Source organism: Prionailurus viverrinus, chromosome A2 (assembly GCF_022837055.1).
Source record: "Prionailurus viverrinus isolate Anna chromosome A2, UM_Priviv_1.0, whole genome shotgun sequence".
Taxonomy (NCBI): domain Eukaryota; kingdom Metazoa; phylum Chordata; class Mammalia; order Carnivora; family Felidae; genus Prionailurus; species Prionailurus viverrinus.
Window position 1 is genome coordinate 34592984 of NC_062562.1, and position 15678 is coordinate 34608661.

The 15678-nt window shown below is 40.6% G+C and overlaps 1 protein-coding gene across 1 annotated transcript in view; it reads left to right on the top strand.

The window, feature by feature from the left end:
- The first annotated feature begins 6210 nt into the window (after positions 1–6210).
- The window catches only part of TAFA1 (TAFA chemokine like family member 1), a 511847-nt gene continuing 502379 nt past the window's right edge, over positions 6211–15678 (top strand). Inside the window, exon 1 of the mRNA XM_047826724.1 lies at positions 6211–6361. Within this exon, the coding sequence (XP_047682680.1) occupies positions 6244–6361 (118 nt within the window). The 5' untranslated portion in view covers positions 6211–6243. The remainder of the gene's footprint in view (positions 6362–15678) is intronic.

Here is a 15678-nt window from a genome sequence, read left to right on the forward strand (position 1 = left end):
TGCCCACTGCTTCTTATTATACAGGGCAATTCGCTGAATATTCTTGGCTATTTAACCATTCTGAGTGTTTGAGCTTTTACCCCCAGTTATTTTCATCGGTCTTTTCCTCTGAATTAAAGTGCATTTCTCCATGGGGCAGATAAATAGGCTAATGAATAGACTTTTCTTTTCTTTACATAAACAAATGTGTGTATACATAGATACTATGTTTGAAATGTAGATCTTTAGGAGTTTGGCCTGAATCATGGTTTGAACACCCAGCTACATAGGTATCTTGAATTAATAAAACTGGATGGGCTAAAAAAAATGCTGCTGTAGTCCTTGGCCATTTGTAAATACTGTGCCTGCATAAGAAAATGGCTGAGTAGGACACAGCCATGGGCCACATGAGCAATCAGTCTATAACTCCTGGTTTCCAAGAATCCTAAGGGATTCCAGTAGCAACAATCAGTGCTTTGGGTTTATCGCTGCTCTGATTAAAAATAATAATAAAAAAACTTAAAGTCTCCAATGGATTTCTATTGCAAGGAGCTCTGAAAAGGCAGGAACTTGGTTTGATGTGTGTACTGCTGTCTCCACAGAGCTTAGGGCAGTGTATGGACCATAAAAATTCAATTAATACATGAATAATGTAAGTTAAAGTCCTCATCAGTCAGAGTAGACTAGGTTATGCTGCAGTAACAAATAGCCCTCAAATCTCACTTGCTTAAAGAACAAGACATTTCTTATTCACTGTGTATATCCATTTTGGGTTGGTGGGAAAAGGGGAGGGCCTGTGCTCTGTGATCACTCAAGAATCCAGGCTGAGAGTGTGGCTAGTCCCTGTTCATGAAGCAAAGGCAGATGCTGCTTCAACAAATAAATGCTTCAGCCTCAAAAAGACACCATCAATTCTGCAGATACTTCATTGGCCAGAACTTTATGGCCCACTCAACCATAAAGGAGTTCGGATACTCAGACAGTCCTTCTATGGCCAGACTGTAGAAAGACCCAACTTCTTTGAAAGGTGTGAGAATAGTTTTGCTATCACAAAAAAGGTGGGATAATGGACTAAATTGCCTTAAATGCCAATATTTGTTGATGCCTATAGTATTAGGACAAATGGTCATTGACTGCAATACAATGGACTGCAAGGTATTTGGGAGAAAAAACTGGAACTACGTTGATATTCTTGTTCCATCATATACATGTATTGAAAGTCACTTAAGCTTGAAAGAGCAAGTCTTTCTTCCAGTCTTTTTTTTGAAAAATTAACAATGCTTATCTGAGTGCCTTGAACATAATCCATTACTATGTCTTTCAAGCTTATTAAACTGAACTAATTTGTAGATAACTATGTTTAGCTTTTATTTAATCCCTAGAAAGGAAGAACATAATGGTAACTTTTTCAAAATGGTAGCCTTTATTAGTAAATGTGAACCTCCTTTTAATTTGAATGCATTAGCATAGCAAAAACAAAACAAAACAAAAATCATAAAGACTACCTTACACACATCTATATTTCAAAAGCCTGGAATGTGCTCAATATGTAATTCTTGAATGAATGAATAATACTTTTTTTGAGACCATCTTAAAGGTAAGGAAATAAGAAAATGTAATGGTTAATTTTGGGGTGTTGTTTTAACCATGAAATATTTTATGAGATGGGTTCTTGAGCCAGATCCCTGGAGTTTGATACCTGCTCTAAGGCTTACTAGCTATATTACCCTGAGCAAGTTTTTAAGTCTCCCTGTTCTCCCTCAGGTTACTTATCTTTGAAATGGAGATAAGAATGATAACACTTATCCTATGGAGTTAGTAAAAAGGATTAAGTTATACCTTATAAACAACATCATATAGAGTAATGCTACTCATAGCAAAAGTTCAATGCACATTAGCTGCTGCACTGCCATTATTATTTTTTCTTGAGATTGCACTATTGGTGTAAAATTTCTGTAGGTGTCACCAACACAACAATCATGAACCACTGAAATGAAACACACACTACTAACTAGAACTTTGGTGTTGTTACATATGTAATGTGCAATGGGAAAGACCAGTGGGGAAGAGCTCCGTGTCTGCAGGGCCTCTCACTCTTTCACTCTGTAAGATGAAAAAAGGGGATGGCTTCCAAAATAGCATGGTGGCAGCATTGGCCCTTCTTTATGACACCTGCACAAGGCAAGAGTATTCTGCGGTATTTCCAAAGGTTTGTGAACAAGGAAAATTATGGGAACCACTTTGATTTTCAAAAAAAGATGAAAGACTAAACAGTACTGATGAAATTTTGGGGTGATGGTGGGTGGTCTGGGCCGCCGGCCAAGACAGAATTCTTGAAGACGTCTTTGGTACAAAAAGGTGATTTTATTAAAGCACAGGGACAGGACCCGTGGGCAGAAAGAGCTGCTCTGGGGTTGTGGCGGGTAAATGATTATATACCCTCAGGTTGGGAGTTAGGGATAGAGTTAAGTCTCTAAGGTATTTTGGAAGCAAGGTTTCAAGGACCTTGGGCTAGCTGTTGCTAGGGAAACGCCATTTATTACTGTTGAATACAACCTCAATCATGAGACCCTTCAGATGTATTTCGGGGGGCCATAAGCTTGGAGTATGATTGACATCACATATCTCGGGGTAGTTGAGACAAAGGAAGTAGACTTACAGGATCCCGGAGGTTGGGATAATGTTAAGCTAAGATTCCCTTTTGCCCCAAGCAAAGTGTCCTCATCAAGGCAGCTGAGCTCCTAGAGGGAGGTTACTTTCCTGGTGTCAAGGACTTGTCAATGGGCTGTAGGCAGTAAAGGAATTCAGTTTTTCATTTGCCGTAGTTTCCCACATTACCATGGCAAGCACTTAAACCCCCTTCCTCTGTTCTTGGGTAGCCAGGAGTGTCTGAGGAATATCACACATGTTCCACCTTGGAGGCGGGGGTGCCAGCCTGTTTTTGCCCTCAGCTTGTCCCATGCTCCCTCATTAGTATGACCTGTAACAGTGGCGACCACATTGGTTTTGTTCTCTGCCTTGTCCAAGTGTCTAACACATAGTAGGTGCTTTATAAGCAATTCATGAAATAACTGAATGAGTATTTCTGAGAATCAGTGCTCATGCAGTCTGTAAGTGAAAACTAGGTCAACTTGCGTGCCCGTTGATGTTCAGGTACAATCACACTATGTTTCCAAAGAAGAGAGTGTCCAAAGCATAGTACTAGAAACAAAATATCCAATTTCTGAGTGTTTTCTCTCCCCACACCAGCATGTTATTAGAGGGAGAGGGAAATTTTTTAAAAAATGCCTTGAGCATATTTATTTGTCATAACCCAGTCTTTGATGCTGAAAATGACATGTTTCTATTTATTAAACATGTTCAAAAACCTCAGAAGGTTTCTATCGGGCTTATGCATATATTGTATTCCAAGTATACCATATTCCCAGATTTAGCTGCCAAAACAATCGACAGACTTAAATTTGTATAAGCCTAACAATATTTTTGGTTAACGTACTGGTTCAAAGAACGTGAAGAGGTAAGAAATGGCTCGCAGTTCACTTTAGCATTTATTGTTACAAGTCTAACCCCCATTAACACTATCAATATTAGCAGAATGCCTTTTCTTTTGTTTCTCCTTCCCTCTTCACTCTTTTGGCAAATGAAAGGCATCAGTAATAGCTCTACATAACATACCAGGCAATACAGTGTTAAAGTGCTGCTTGAGTTGTTGAAGAGTTAGTGGGCAGGCATTACAATTCACTGTAGCTGTAATAGAGGGTAATGTCACTTTAAGACATGTGATACTTTACAGAGGAGGGATGTATCGAAACAGACTACCAGACTACTGCTACTTACAGCACCGTATAGCAGCCCTGCTCCTGCATTTTGCTGCCTTACTCTGCCCTGAATGCACAGGACCGGGGATGGTCCGTCATTAACTGTAAACTGACTCTCATCAGGAAACTGCACATTATTCCAACATCCCTTCAAAGGTCTCATCAGGCAGAGGTGACGCCAGGAGATGATTTAAAGGTGAAAATGACAAGGTTTCCACCCCTCAAACCTTGGCTCCTTTTCTGACAATACAGTCTGAATGCACCCGATGTCTTCTTTACTGTGGAAATAGCATCGGAAGAAAAAACATATTTTTTAATCCTGATAAAGAAGATTATTGGGACGCTCTTTTTTTTAAAAAAAAATCTCCAATTGTGCACAGATGGATTTTAGAAAGTGTTAGAGCTTTCCAATGAACACTAATAGAGTACTCTGCTCTTGGCTGGATTTTTCAGGTAAGAAGCCTCTTTAAGGATTTAAGATTCAGAAAACAGATTTGTAACCTGTTCAGTCATATCTAGAGAACTATGTAAGGCTGGATGCATTATTTTGGTGGAAGACACTTATTAACATGGAGACAAGCTCTTGGTGAGAGTAAGCCATGAGAGTGATAATGCACGAGCCTTGGAAGTGATGCTAAGAATGAAAGAAAGTTAAATTAAAAAAGGAAAAAGAAGGAAAATACTGCAAATGTGAAGTCACAGTAATCTTTTTAAGTGCTAAAATATATGTGGGTGAATAAATGAGCAAGAGAAAGCACAGTCATTGAAAAACTGTTAAGTTTTGATTGTGGTAGGCTTTTTGAAAGTTGAGATGAATTCCTAGTGCATTTTAACTGAAATTCACAAGTAGTCAATGCATGCCACAGTCACCTCTATTTTGTCTTTCTACAATTTGCAGGGTATTTGAAAAAGGCCCCCAAACGCATTCATTTCAAGGTTCACAAAAGGGGTGTTGCTATTTATCTCTGCTGAAGAGACTGCATCTATGTTATATTGATAGTTCTGAAGACAATGAAGCTAAATCTGTTGTCTACAAAAGTAAACAGTGGGCAGTGAAAGTAATTATAAAGTGAATGGTCCATCTGAATCACAGAGTGAGGCATGAAAGGCACCATGCTGTTGCAAATAATGTTTTCCTACTTTGCACTTAATTATGGTTGTCACCATTTGTCTATTATAGTCCTAAACCCTTCTTAAAAGACTGCATCTCTCTCCTAAAGCCCATAAATTATCTTCTATTATGTCTGTATATACATATATGTGTGTGTGTGTATATGTGTGTGTGTGTGTGTGTGTGTGTGTGTGTGTGTATCTTTCTGCTTTCTGAACATCACAGTTTTTGAAAGAGTGCCAATTTCCGTGAATAAAGAAACCACACTGGGAGGTCACTAGCAGATTTTAAATGTATAGTTGAAATACTTGTAGTGTGTAATTTGACAGTAGAAAATGTTAAAAAGGAACAATCTGGGTTCTGGAGCTCTAACAGAAAAGCATACACTTAACTGGATTCTTGTAGAGAAAATGCTTCCATATCACTGGCTGAGTAAGGACGATGCTTCAAGTTTGATTAATTTGGCAATATGAAATGCAGCATAAGGTGTTGTTTGAGAAATTGGACAATATGTAGCACAGTTGAATCTCTGTAGCTCCTAAGATCCTTATAGGTGCAGATAAGACTGTCAAAGTTTCAGCGCCTGAGAAAAGGTACATGTTCATCCATAAATACATACACCACCTGTATATGCATATTCATCAACACTATACAACACATGCCACAATGGGATCTTAGAAGGCAAAGCAATATTGTAAATTATGGCTCGCTCTAGGATAGAAGCATAGATGTGGCATCTGAAACTCATTTTGGCTGAAGACAATTCCTTCTGATTCTAAGTCCAGCCAGAAAGACCGGTTCTATCAGGAGATTACAACATGCCTCTGAGAAATGATTACTTAGTTTAGAAGACAGCAGAATGATTAAAAATTCATGACTGTAGAATTAAAAAAAAAAAAAAAGAATCCACTCTTTCCTTTCAGGCTTATGTCAGACTTACAATGAAGTTAGAAGGAACAGGAGTCTGCAGCTTTTCACTGCCTGGAATAACTATAGTTTAAAGATCATTGCGCAAAACAGGATGTATAGTCAGGATACTATGTTGCAAACTGCCTAACCCAAAGGCAAAAACTTGAATTTATTTCTGTGTTTTGGCAAGCCTTGGAGTTGGGTTTTGCAGAATTTCAAAAAGAATTCACGATCTCTTGGAGAGAGCTTTCCGTCAGTCCCACTTCATGGCATGACCTCTGCTGGGTTATTAATTCCAGCCAGCAAAGTAGCAAAGGGGACATGACGTCTGAGACCACCCCCCCTCCTTCTTTCATCATTGGGACTGACTGAGCTGGGGGCTTGAAGCTGGAGGTGATCCTTGCTGTCTCATGTTGTCTTTAGAGAATGGCAATGGTCTCTGCAATGTCCTGGGTCCTGTATTTGTGGATAAGTGCTTGTGCAGTGCTCCTGTGCCATGGAACCCTTCAGCACACCTTCCAGCAGCACCACCTGCACAGACCAGGTAAGTCGGAAGCTGGCTCCAATGCAGCCTCCACTCTCGCTGCTGTCACCTTAACAGATGGTGGAATGTAAGTGACAGAAAGTGCTATGATGTGGGCAGCTTGCCTCTGAATTCCAAGACATATTGTTGGCTGGATGCTTGGGGGGGGGGATCCTAAAATGCCTCAGAGGTATTTCTATTAATTTCTCAGGAAAAAAACAAAGCAAAACAAAAAAAGGTCTTCGCTGAGATCTCCCTGCCCTCTTCCTCACGCCTTAAAAAGTAGAAGTCATTGTTTTTTGGGGTACTTTGGCCAAGAGCAAAATATTCTGCACAAGGTGGGATAACTTGCAAGACTTGAGGATTTTTTAGAGGCAAAACATGATCTTTGCTACCAATAAAATAATGTGTATATATTCCTGGGATAGCCTATCTAAGAGTAGATACTCTAATGTCGGTGTCTATGCAGCTCAGAATTTTGGGGGGATGTATGTGCCAAAATTAACTTTGGAAGTAGTTTGTCAATGAGAAAGAAATTTAAAAATAACTTACTATTTCTTGTCTGGTTTAATTTGTCTCCTTTCCTTTCTCCCTTCACTTTCTGTTCTTCCAGTTTGTTCGGCGGCTTTTTTTTTTTTTTTTCTTTCTCTTTCTCTCTCTTTCTTGACACTTTCAGGAACACGTTGCCTGTAGCCTGATTTTCCCCCCTATGTTGAATTTTGATTTCCGGACGCATTTTTCTTTCTTTGCCTTTCTGTTTAAAGTACATTTCTCATCCTTCCATGGCCTCACTCTTCAGTCTGGATTTTTTTTTTTTTTCTTCTTCTTTGCCTTTCTCGTTACTGTCCCCCAGCTCGATTGTCCTTACCCTCCCTGGTTATCTGAAGATTTCTTTCCACATTCTGTTTAATTTCAGCCTTTGCGTTGGTTTACTCCCCCCTCCACCTGCGCCTGTTTCCCCCCCCCCCACTCCTCCCCCCACCCTCATCCCCAAGTCCGGGCTCGGGGGGACTAGTTGCGCGGCAAGCTCCAGATCCTCAGTTCTGAAACGCTCCCAGCCCTCCAGCCCCTCTCCAAATTCTTCCTGGCCTCCTCCCAAACGTTCGGCTCGTTCCAGCTGCGCGGTCCAGCGTCCACGCCTTAGCCTTTCCCTGGCTCCGCAAGCGGCCTGGGCACCAATCCTGGGCTCCTGGGCACAGTCGTCCAGCAACATCTCCCGGGGCGCCGCTTGCTGCCTCCCCCGGCTGATTCCGGGCTGCTGGCAGGAAGGAGCGCGCGAGGGTGCAGCCCTGGGTCCTCCCGCGCGCCCGCACCGGGCTGCAGGGGAGCGCGCGAGCCGCAGGAGCCTGGCCACCGTGGGAGGAGGGGGCTGGGGCGGGGGCGGGGGGGAGGGGCTGGGGGCGGCCTGAACCCCGGGCTGCGTCTGGGCCCCAGCCACCCTCACTCCTCACGCCCCGGGTCCGGGAGGGAAGGCGAGCGGGTGCTGGTGCCCCTGCAGGCGGGCACAGAAACCGCTCTGCCGCCCCTGCCGCGCGCTCGCATTTCTGCCTCGTGGGTCCTGAACCCGGAGCGGGGACCGCCACACCCCCAGGCTTCCGCGCCGAGGTGGAGGAAGAACAAACGTAGGTTTTGGAATCTTCAGGTTAGTCAGTTAATCGCCAGTCTGTTGTGGCGAAAATGCCTTTGACTTGTTACAGCCTTACAAATAACGCGGGAAATCTTCATGCATTGTAATACTGAACAATAAGACTTCCTAACAGACGTAACTGTTGTGAGTGTCTCAGGCACAGTGTCACGTTGTCTTAGTCCCCATGCAAGTAGGTTCTGCACCCCACCGCCCCAAACGTAGCGCTGCCTCCCCCCACCCCCCATCCTGTTGCCCAGGAGACCGAAGTTCTGAGGGATCTGGTGACTAGTGCGAGAAGGCACAGCCAATAACTGCCAGTGGAAGTCAGGACGGTCTGATGTCACCTCCCTGCCCTGTTTCCCAGGGAGGGGGTAATGCCTCCCAGAGCACAGAATGGCCATGCCAGGTAGCCTCTTTGAGGAGGTCTGAACGGTTTTCCATTATTTGTGAAAACTTCCAAGCTATGTTAATTCCTGGACTCTTTTAAATTGCAAACCCATTCTGAAAGGTGGCCCCCGGCAGAGGCCATCAGTGGTGTCCTTGGTTGGTGTGGAGCTCGGGCCAGGTCCTCCTGTCTGTGACTTAACATCAGATGGCATGACCTTGGGAAAGTCACTTTTCTTCTCTGAGCCCAGTTTCCCATTTAGGGGTATTACGGGGGGGCGTAAATAAAATCGTCTTTGCGGAAGTGCTTTGCAAACCTGTGAAGCTCTTCATAAATATCAGCGATTACTGACGTGTCCCCTTAATGGACTGCAAAGGTACTTGTCAGAAACGCTGAATGAGTCAAGTTTTGCTGTGCACACAGCTAATACTCCACCTGGGACAAAAATCTCGTTTTACTCTTGTGAATGTTTTTTGTTTGTTTTTTTAGCTCTTTGATACCTGGCTAGACTATATCACCAATTGCCATGTGTCTGTTACACTCAGTTTGTATAGTTGTGAAATATAGTATGCTTTGCAACGCGCGCTTTCACTTAGACTATCTCTGTTAATCAGTTAATACATGAGGTTTTTTTGGTCAGGGGTTATGGCCATGCTACTTGTAAGTAAATCCTTAGGGGGCTTGTTATCAAAATATTATAATCTTAAACTGAGAAACATTAAGTTCTGACTAAAATGAAACTCAGTGTTTGTTTTCTCCACTGTCGACTGATAGAAATTGCTTATCATCATCAATGCGTGGTTGATCCGTGTGTCAAATACCCTAAGAAATTTTAGTGCCCAAACCAATTTCAACTGAAGTGCTTACACATTTGAGATCCATTTCGGATTCATTGATGAAATTAAGAAACTATATCTACTCCTTTCTCGATGCAGAAAGATTAAAATGATATCAGAGTGAAAGTCCAATTGTTCTACGTAATAGGTTTATTCAACTTTCTTGGGTTTTCAACAATAGCTGCGAAGATTAAAGCGATAGATCTTGGACATAGCAATATTCTAGATTCTTTCAGTCAGAAATACAATCTCCTTTAATACAATCTGTTTTGATTTTAAGAGTAAATATATGCTTTTTGTGATGAGAGTTGTGATGTTTCCCTTTGTGAGCCTTAAATCTTCAGGGACACTAATGAAATGTGTATGAAAACAAGAGAGAAATCAGGACCGGTTATCTGTGACAATCCACCCCTAAATGAGCAAATAAATAAATAAATAGCTGGATAAATGAGCAAAAAGGAAAAACATAATCTCATTTTCTCAAATCAGTTAAAACAAGTGACATGATGAGAAAAAATGAGACACCAGGCAGACCCTGAGCTTTGCCACATTTGCCTAAGCTTGAAAAATCGCCTCTTTCATAAAGCAGGAGCAGGCGGACACAGCGTGCATACCAAGTATCCGGGAAATGTGAAAAATGACAAATCTTTCCCTCAGAGCCCTGAGTGGGGGAGAGGGAAGGCTTTACAGCTGCCTCCTCACCTGCTTAGGAGCGGCTGGTCCCCCTCTTGCCAGCCTCTTACCGGCAGCCCCTTCGCCATCCCTTACACAGGAAGATTGATGGTCTTCCCATCCTAAGTAGCCAATTTCAGTCTCTCAAGAAATAATCCACTACACTGACAGATGAGTGGAATTTGACGCGACGTTCCCCTTGTCAGACTGTGCCGCACCTGGATGGCACCAGCCGGCCAGGGTCCTGTAGGGGAAATGGTTGGAGATTTGGGCCAATTTCTGCTGTCAAAACATGAAATCGGGACAATGTTTTTTGCGAGCCCATGAATTTGAGATCTGTCTTCTCAGTACAGTGGGTTAGTACACAAACAGAATCAGAGTAGGTTAACTGGAAAACGGGCTGGTTTTAATAGATTTCCCTGTCGACCCAAAGTACTTTCTCTTTTCCGTATTTCTGGTATTAGGAACACACCATTTATTTTCACTTACTCACTAGTTAAGGAGGATTAAAATAGTCAATCACATGGAAGTGAATTTTAAAAGTACACAAATGTGTGAAATGAGCTGTATGTTAACAGATTTGTAATGTCAATATTTTAATATTTGGTCAAACCAAGTTTTTATTTTGGTAACGATGTCGGAAATTGCCATGATAACTTGAAGAATACCTGTGCCCTTATACACACACACACACACACACACACACATGCAGACACACGCACACGCACACACACACATAATTTTATAAAGGAAGACTAAACAACGAAAACCCAAAAGTGGTGTTCTCTTGTTTCAGGTAATTAAAAAAGACAGCTTCAACTCTTTGTGATCGTTAGTTATTGTGTAACAGGTGAGAAAGGATGAATGGTTCGCTGGACGTAACTATCTAAATTTAGAATTAGTTTTTCTCCCTTATGGATATATGAATTATGACAGTAAGTTTAATGGTTACTTAATTTTGAGTGTGTGGGTATGTGTGTGGGGGGGTTGTTCTTGAAACTTAATGAAATATGGATCATTTCAAAATACTTTAGTAAGAAAAGATCCTTGGGATTCTTTAGTAATTTAAAATTATAAAGATAAATTACATGAGACAAGAAGTTTTAAGTGCCTAATGAATCATTTATTCTTGAGTCGCTGCTATTGTATTGACAGGTGTATATGGAAATGATGTATGGAAAGATTACACTTAATAGAATTGTCTATGTAACTCATACTTGGCCTTATTTAAAACTGTATTAAGCAAAACTGTGTATTTAGAGGTATTCGTTTATGACTTAATGATTACATAGGGAATATCACCATCCATTTAAAAGTGTGGTGTTTTTGGTTAAAATATTAAAAAGCTTTCTCGTATGTCTTATACTTGTTTTTACCTTACTATTCAATATTACTGTACTGAAAGTTGCTTAAGGAATATGCATTAGAATACCCTGGCACATTACAATAAAGCATTGTTTTACAATTATAATATAAAAGAAATTGTCAGAACAACATTGGTTGCGTGTTGGCTTTTTAAGAATTGGTACCACTACTGGATTGCTAAGTGTAGCGAATTGACCTGAGGATTAGAGCAGACAGGTTGTTATTTGGTGTAAGCTCGTGCTAGTGATAATCCATTGATCATCTGATTGATGATATTGACCTTGTCTCAGAGTCAGCTATGGACATTTGATAAGACTTCAAATTATCCAAACCAAGTAGAGATGCAAATAAGTATTTCCTGTCAATCTCATGAATTTATAGGAGAATTATTACAGTGCTATATGAATATTGTTATTTATGTGAGCTCGAGCCTATGGCCTCAATTCATAGTTAAGGAAAATAAATATTATACCACACTGAAAACAAATATTTAGGAGTGGCCCAAAGGAACATTAGAGTTCAGTTGTCAATTTCTTAAAGTTCATTTGAGATGACAACTTGAACTTTTTGAAAAACTGTTCCAGTTTTAAGCTGTGTGAAAATCTCAAAGTTTGATTGTATACCTTGGTATACCATTTTTTTGAAAACAGTTCGGCAGTGTGTCCCAAAGTGTAAAATGTGCAGATCCTACGTAATTCCATTTTGGTATGCTTATCCTAAGAAAACGATTGGACAGGTTTAGAAAAGTGAATGTTAGGATTTTGTTAATTTAACGGCAAATAGTTGGAGGAGAGTTTTATCTCCGTCAAAAGGAGTTTGGTAGGGCGCCTGGGTGGCTCAGTCGGTTAAGCGTCCGACTTCAGCTCAGGTCATGATCTCATACTCCGTGAGTTCGAGCCCCGCGTCGGGTCTGGGCTGATGGCTCAGAGCCTGGAGCCTGCTTCTGATTCTGTGTCTCCCTCTCTCTCTGACCCTCCCCCGTTCATGCTCTGTCTCAAAAATAAATAAACATTAAAAAAAATTTAAAAAAAAAAGGAGTTGGGTAAAGTAAGTCATTGTACACCTGAACAGTGGGATTCAATGTAGCCACTGCAAAGGGTGAGATGGATTTATATACACTGTTAAGGAAAAATGCCCATGATGTACTGCTGAGTGAAAAAAAGAAGGAACAAAATATACAGTTTCAAAACAATTTTGGAAAAAATATTAGCGCAGACATAAAATAATGTCAGAAAGTATATAAACATTCCCTATATAGTGTTAGTTAAACCTGGTGTTAGGCTAGAATGACTTAGACTTTTTATTTCCTATACTTACGTGTTTTATGGGTTTGTTTTTAATGTGGGTATACATTTCTTTTTTAAAAGAAACTTAAATTATTAGCTATAGAGAGTTTTATGGTAAAATTAGAAATGTATTGGGGCGCCTAGGTGACTCAGTTGGTTGAGCATCCTACCTCAGCTCATGTCATGATCTCATGGGTCATGGGTTCGAGCCCTGCGTGGGGCTCTGTGCTGACGGCTCAGAGCCAGGAGCCTGCTTCAGATTCTGTATCTCCCTCTCTGCCCCTCCCCTGCTCTGTCTCTCTCTCTCAAAAATAAATAAACATTTTTTTTAATTAAAAAAAAAGAAATGTATCACACTGATCCTAGTTTAAGGAGAAAGAAAAACAAAATTGTCATGAGGCCCTTTTCCTTTTTAGAGCCTTAATCCAATAAAATGTCTAGGCCAGCATTTTCCAGTTCAGAAAATGCTGTACCCTCACGATGCTCCTTGGAAAAAAGCTGTTAAGTATTGGGGCAGTACTGACTGTCTGGTATGTTCTCTTCTCGGAGATTTGCAGTGCATGTGATGTGTATACAAGTTCTGGAAAGATTTGCAGATAGGAAACTTGATTGTGTTGAACTAAAAATTTCCAAACACTTTTATTTTACTCGGGCAATGTCTCAAGTATCTATTCTTATCACATGCATTGAGAAGCGTGACCCGAAATAATTCTAGAAACCTGTGCTATTCATCTTCTTATCTCTCACTTTTAGTAAGGAATTTCACATATAATAGGTGCTCAGAAAATAGTTGTTATGTTATTAAGTGAAGAAGGAATGAATGTTCTGGTAAAATCTGAACCTCTCCCTCATTTGTTACTACTTGTGTGTGAGTGTGTATGTATATATGGATGTATATGTATATGTGTGCATGTTTGCAATTCAGAGATACCTCAAATGGAGAGTGATGTAAATATTAAATTGTCAGTATAGCATATGCGTGTGTGTGTGTGTATTTTTTACAATATCTTTGTGTAGCTTTTTACTCTATTTAATATTTGACAGCACTTCCATTAATCACAATAATCCAAAGAATATGCTTAGGGATGTAGTACAAAATTAAATCCCTAAGGTTTTCAGTCACAGCATGGGTTTTTTTTCCTATAGACTTAGAAAATATTGTAAGTGTGGTCTTCAGGGACTGAAGAGAAACTTCACTTCGCAAATAAGGGAAGGCCTTCTGCTCTCAAATTGTTTGATAGCAAGAGAAAAATTCACTTCATCTTTGTAGCAGGGAGAAAATAACAACAGACAGCAATTTTTCCTTTCTTTGGGGTAGAAAGAAAATGAATTATTTTGTTAACAATTTGTGTAAACTAATTGGATTTTTCTAAAGATAATGTCTTCAAAGCACTTAGGGGACCATGCTGGCGCACTATTTCTTTCTCCTTCCCCCATCTTTATATAATAAAGGTTCAGAGAAAGAAAAGACAGATGATATAATCACAGCAATTTTCTCTCAGAAGATGGATGGATATGCTGAGTGATGTGGCTATTCATTAAGCAGATCCTTCCTCCATGCAGGGAAGGAGTCAAACCAAATCTCACCCAGAGTCCAGAAGGGAGGAAGAGCCCCATCCTCAGCCAAGGTCATTGTTCTGCTGTTGCCATCACCTGTATTTACCTTTACTGTGTCCTGACTAGACCTACTCTTTTAGGCATGCTTCTGTTTTACCCAAGAATAAATGCAAGCTGAGTCTGTATACACCCAAAGGCGTGTGTGTGTGTGTGTGTGTGTGTGTGTGTGTGTGTTTCCCCCGAATGTAGATGAAGAATGGATGGATTGAGTCATAGGCTCTGAAGTGACTACAGTATGTCAGCCCCCAGGTTTAGATGAGCTACCACACAATAGGAAGAAAAAGCACTTCAGTGCTCTTGAAATTGGTAATATATCTTAGATTAGGGTCAGCAGGCTGGCAGATCATACTTCTCACTGAATAAATGTTGTGTAAATATTCAATAAGTATTTTTTTATCAACTAGGCAAGAACTTTACATCCTTTAAGAATGCATATACTGGCAGGAAAACACCACATTAAGCCTTTTTTATATGGAATGGTAATGAGAAGGGAACCGCAGAGTAGGGGTAGGATACTGGAGCATTGAGATCTCCCATAAGTTGTCGATTGCAGGCCTCCAGTAAGAGGGTGGATGGAAACAATGATTTTCGTATTTTGTATAGATGTCCCAAAGAGGCCATCGGTGCATCTGCAAACATAAAGTATATTCTTGTCCATCATAGATGGACAAGGCAAATACCTTCCTAGACCAGTTAACAAAAATGATTGGATCCGCCTAGGGGCCAGACATGACAAAATGGTGACAACCGTAGCAGCTCAAGAGCACGTGTGCATCTAGAGGGCCCATTGCATCCTTAGCTATGCCCAAAATGGGCTCAGTGTGACCAGATCATCCGAAAGATCAAGGCACGCTGGGAACTTAGAATCTTATGTATAATTTCCTTATCTTTTAAATGTCAGGTGGACCAGACAGAACTTGACTCACGGCTATATCCCACCTGTAGGCTGTTAGCGTCTGACCTCGGACAAGATTATCTCCAGCTCCAACATTTTTTGATTTCTAATGAATTTCTCAAATCCTTTTATGCAAGAAGGGTAGAGAAAGGTGAAAGGCAGTGGGGCTAAAAGGGGAAATTCTATGCACATCTCTCTTGGCTTGCTTTAAAATCATGCCTGCAGTTTTGGCCTCTCCTGACTTATCCCCAACATGCCTAAAGCGTTGAGTCTCTGGGCATTTTGTATACAGCTACTAACTGGTATCCCTGGGAGTCTGATAAACAAAGAACATTTATATAATGAAGTCAATGGCCTGAAAAGAGGTCTCCTTTGAATCTTAGCTAAAAATAAATTAATTTTCCTTTGGATTAAAGTTTGGCAGAAGGAATAAACTACAAATGTAATGAAACAGAGGTTAGCATCAGGCAGAGTACTATTGCCTATATAAAATGCTGAATTTTAATACTTTATTAAAGTTTTCAAAATGCAATCTGCAGTCCACTAGTAGGTTATAAATTTATCTTGAAACTCAACATTGTTTGGGGGTTTTTTGGTGTTCGTTTTTGTGTTTTGCTGTTCTTCTGCTTTTAAGATCTCATGTGCATTCATTTGG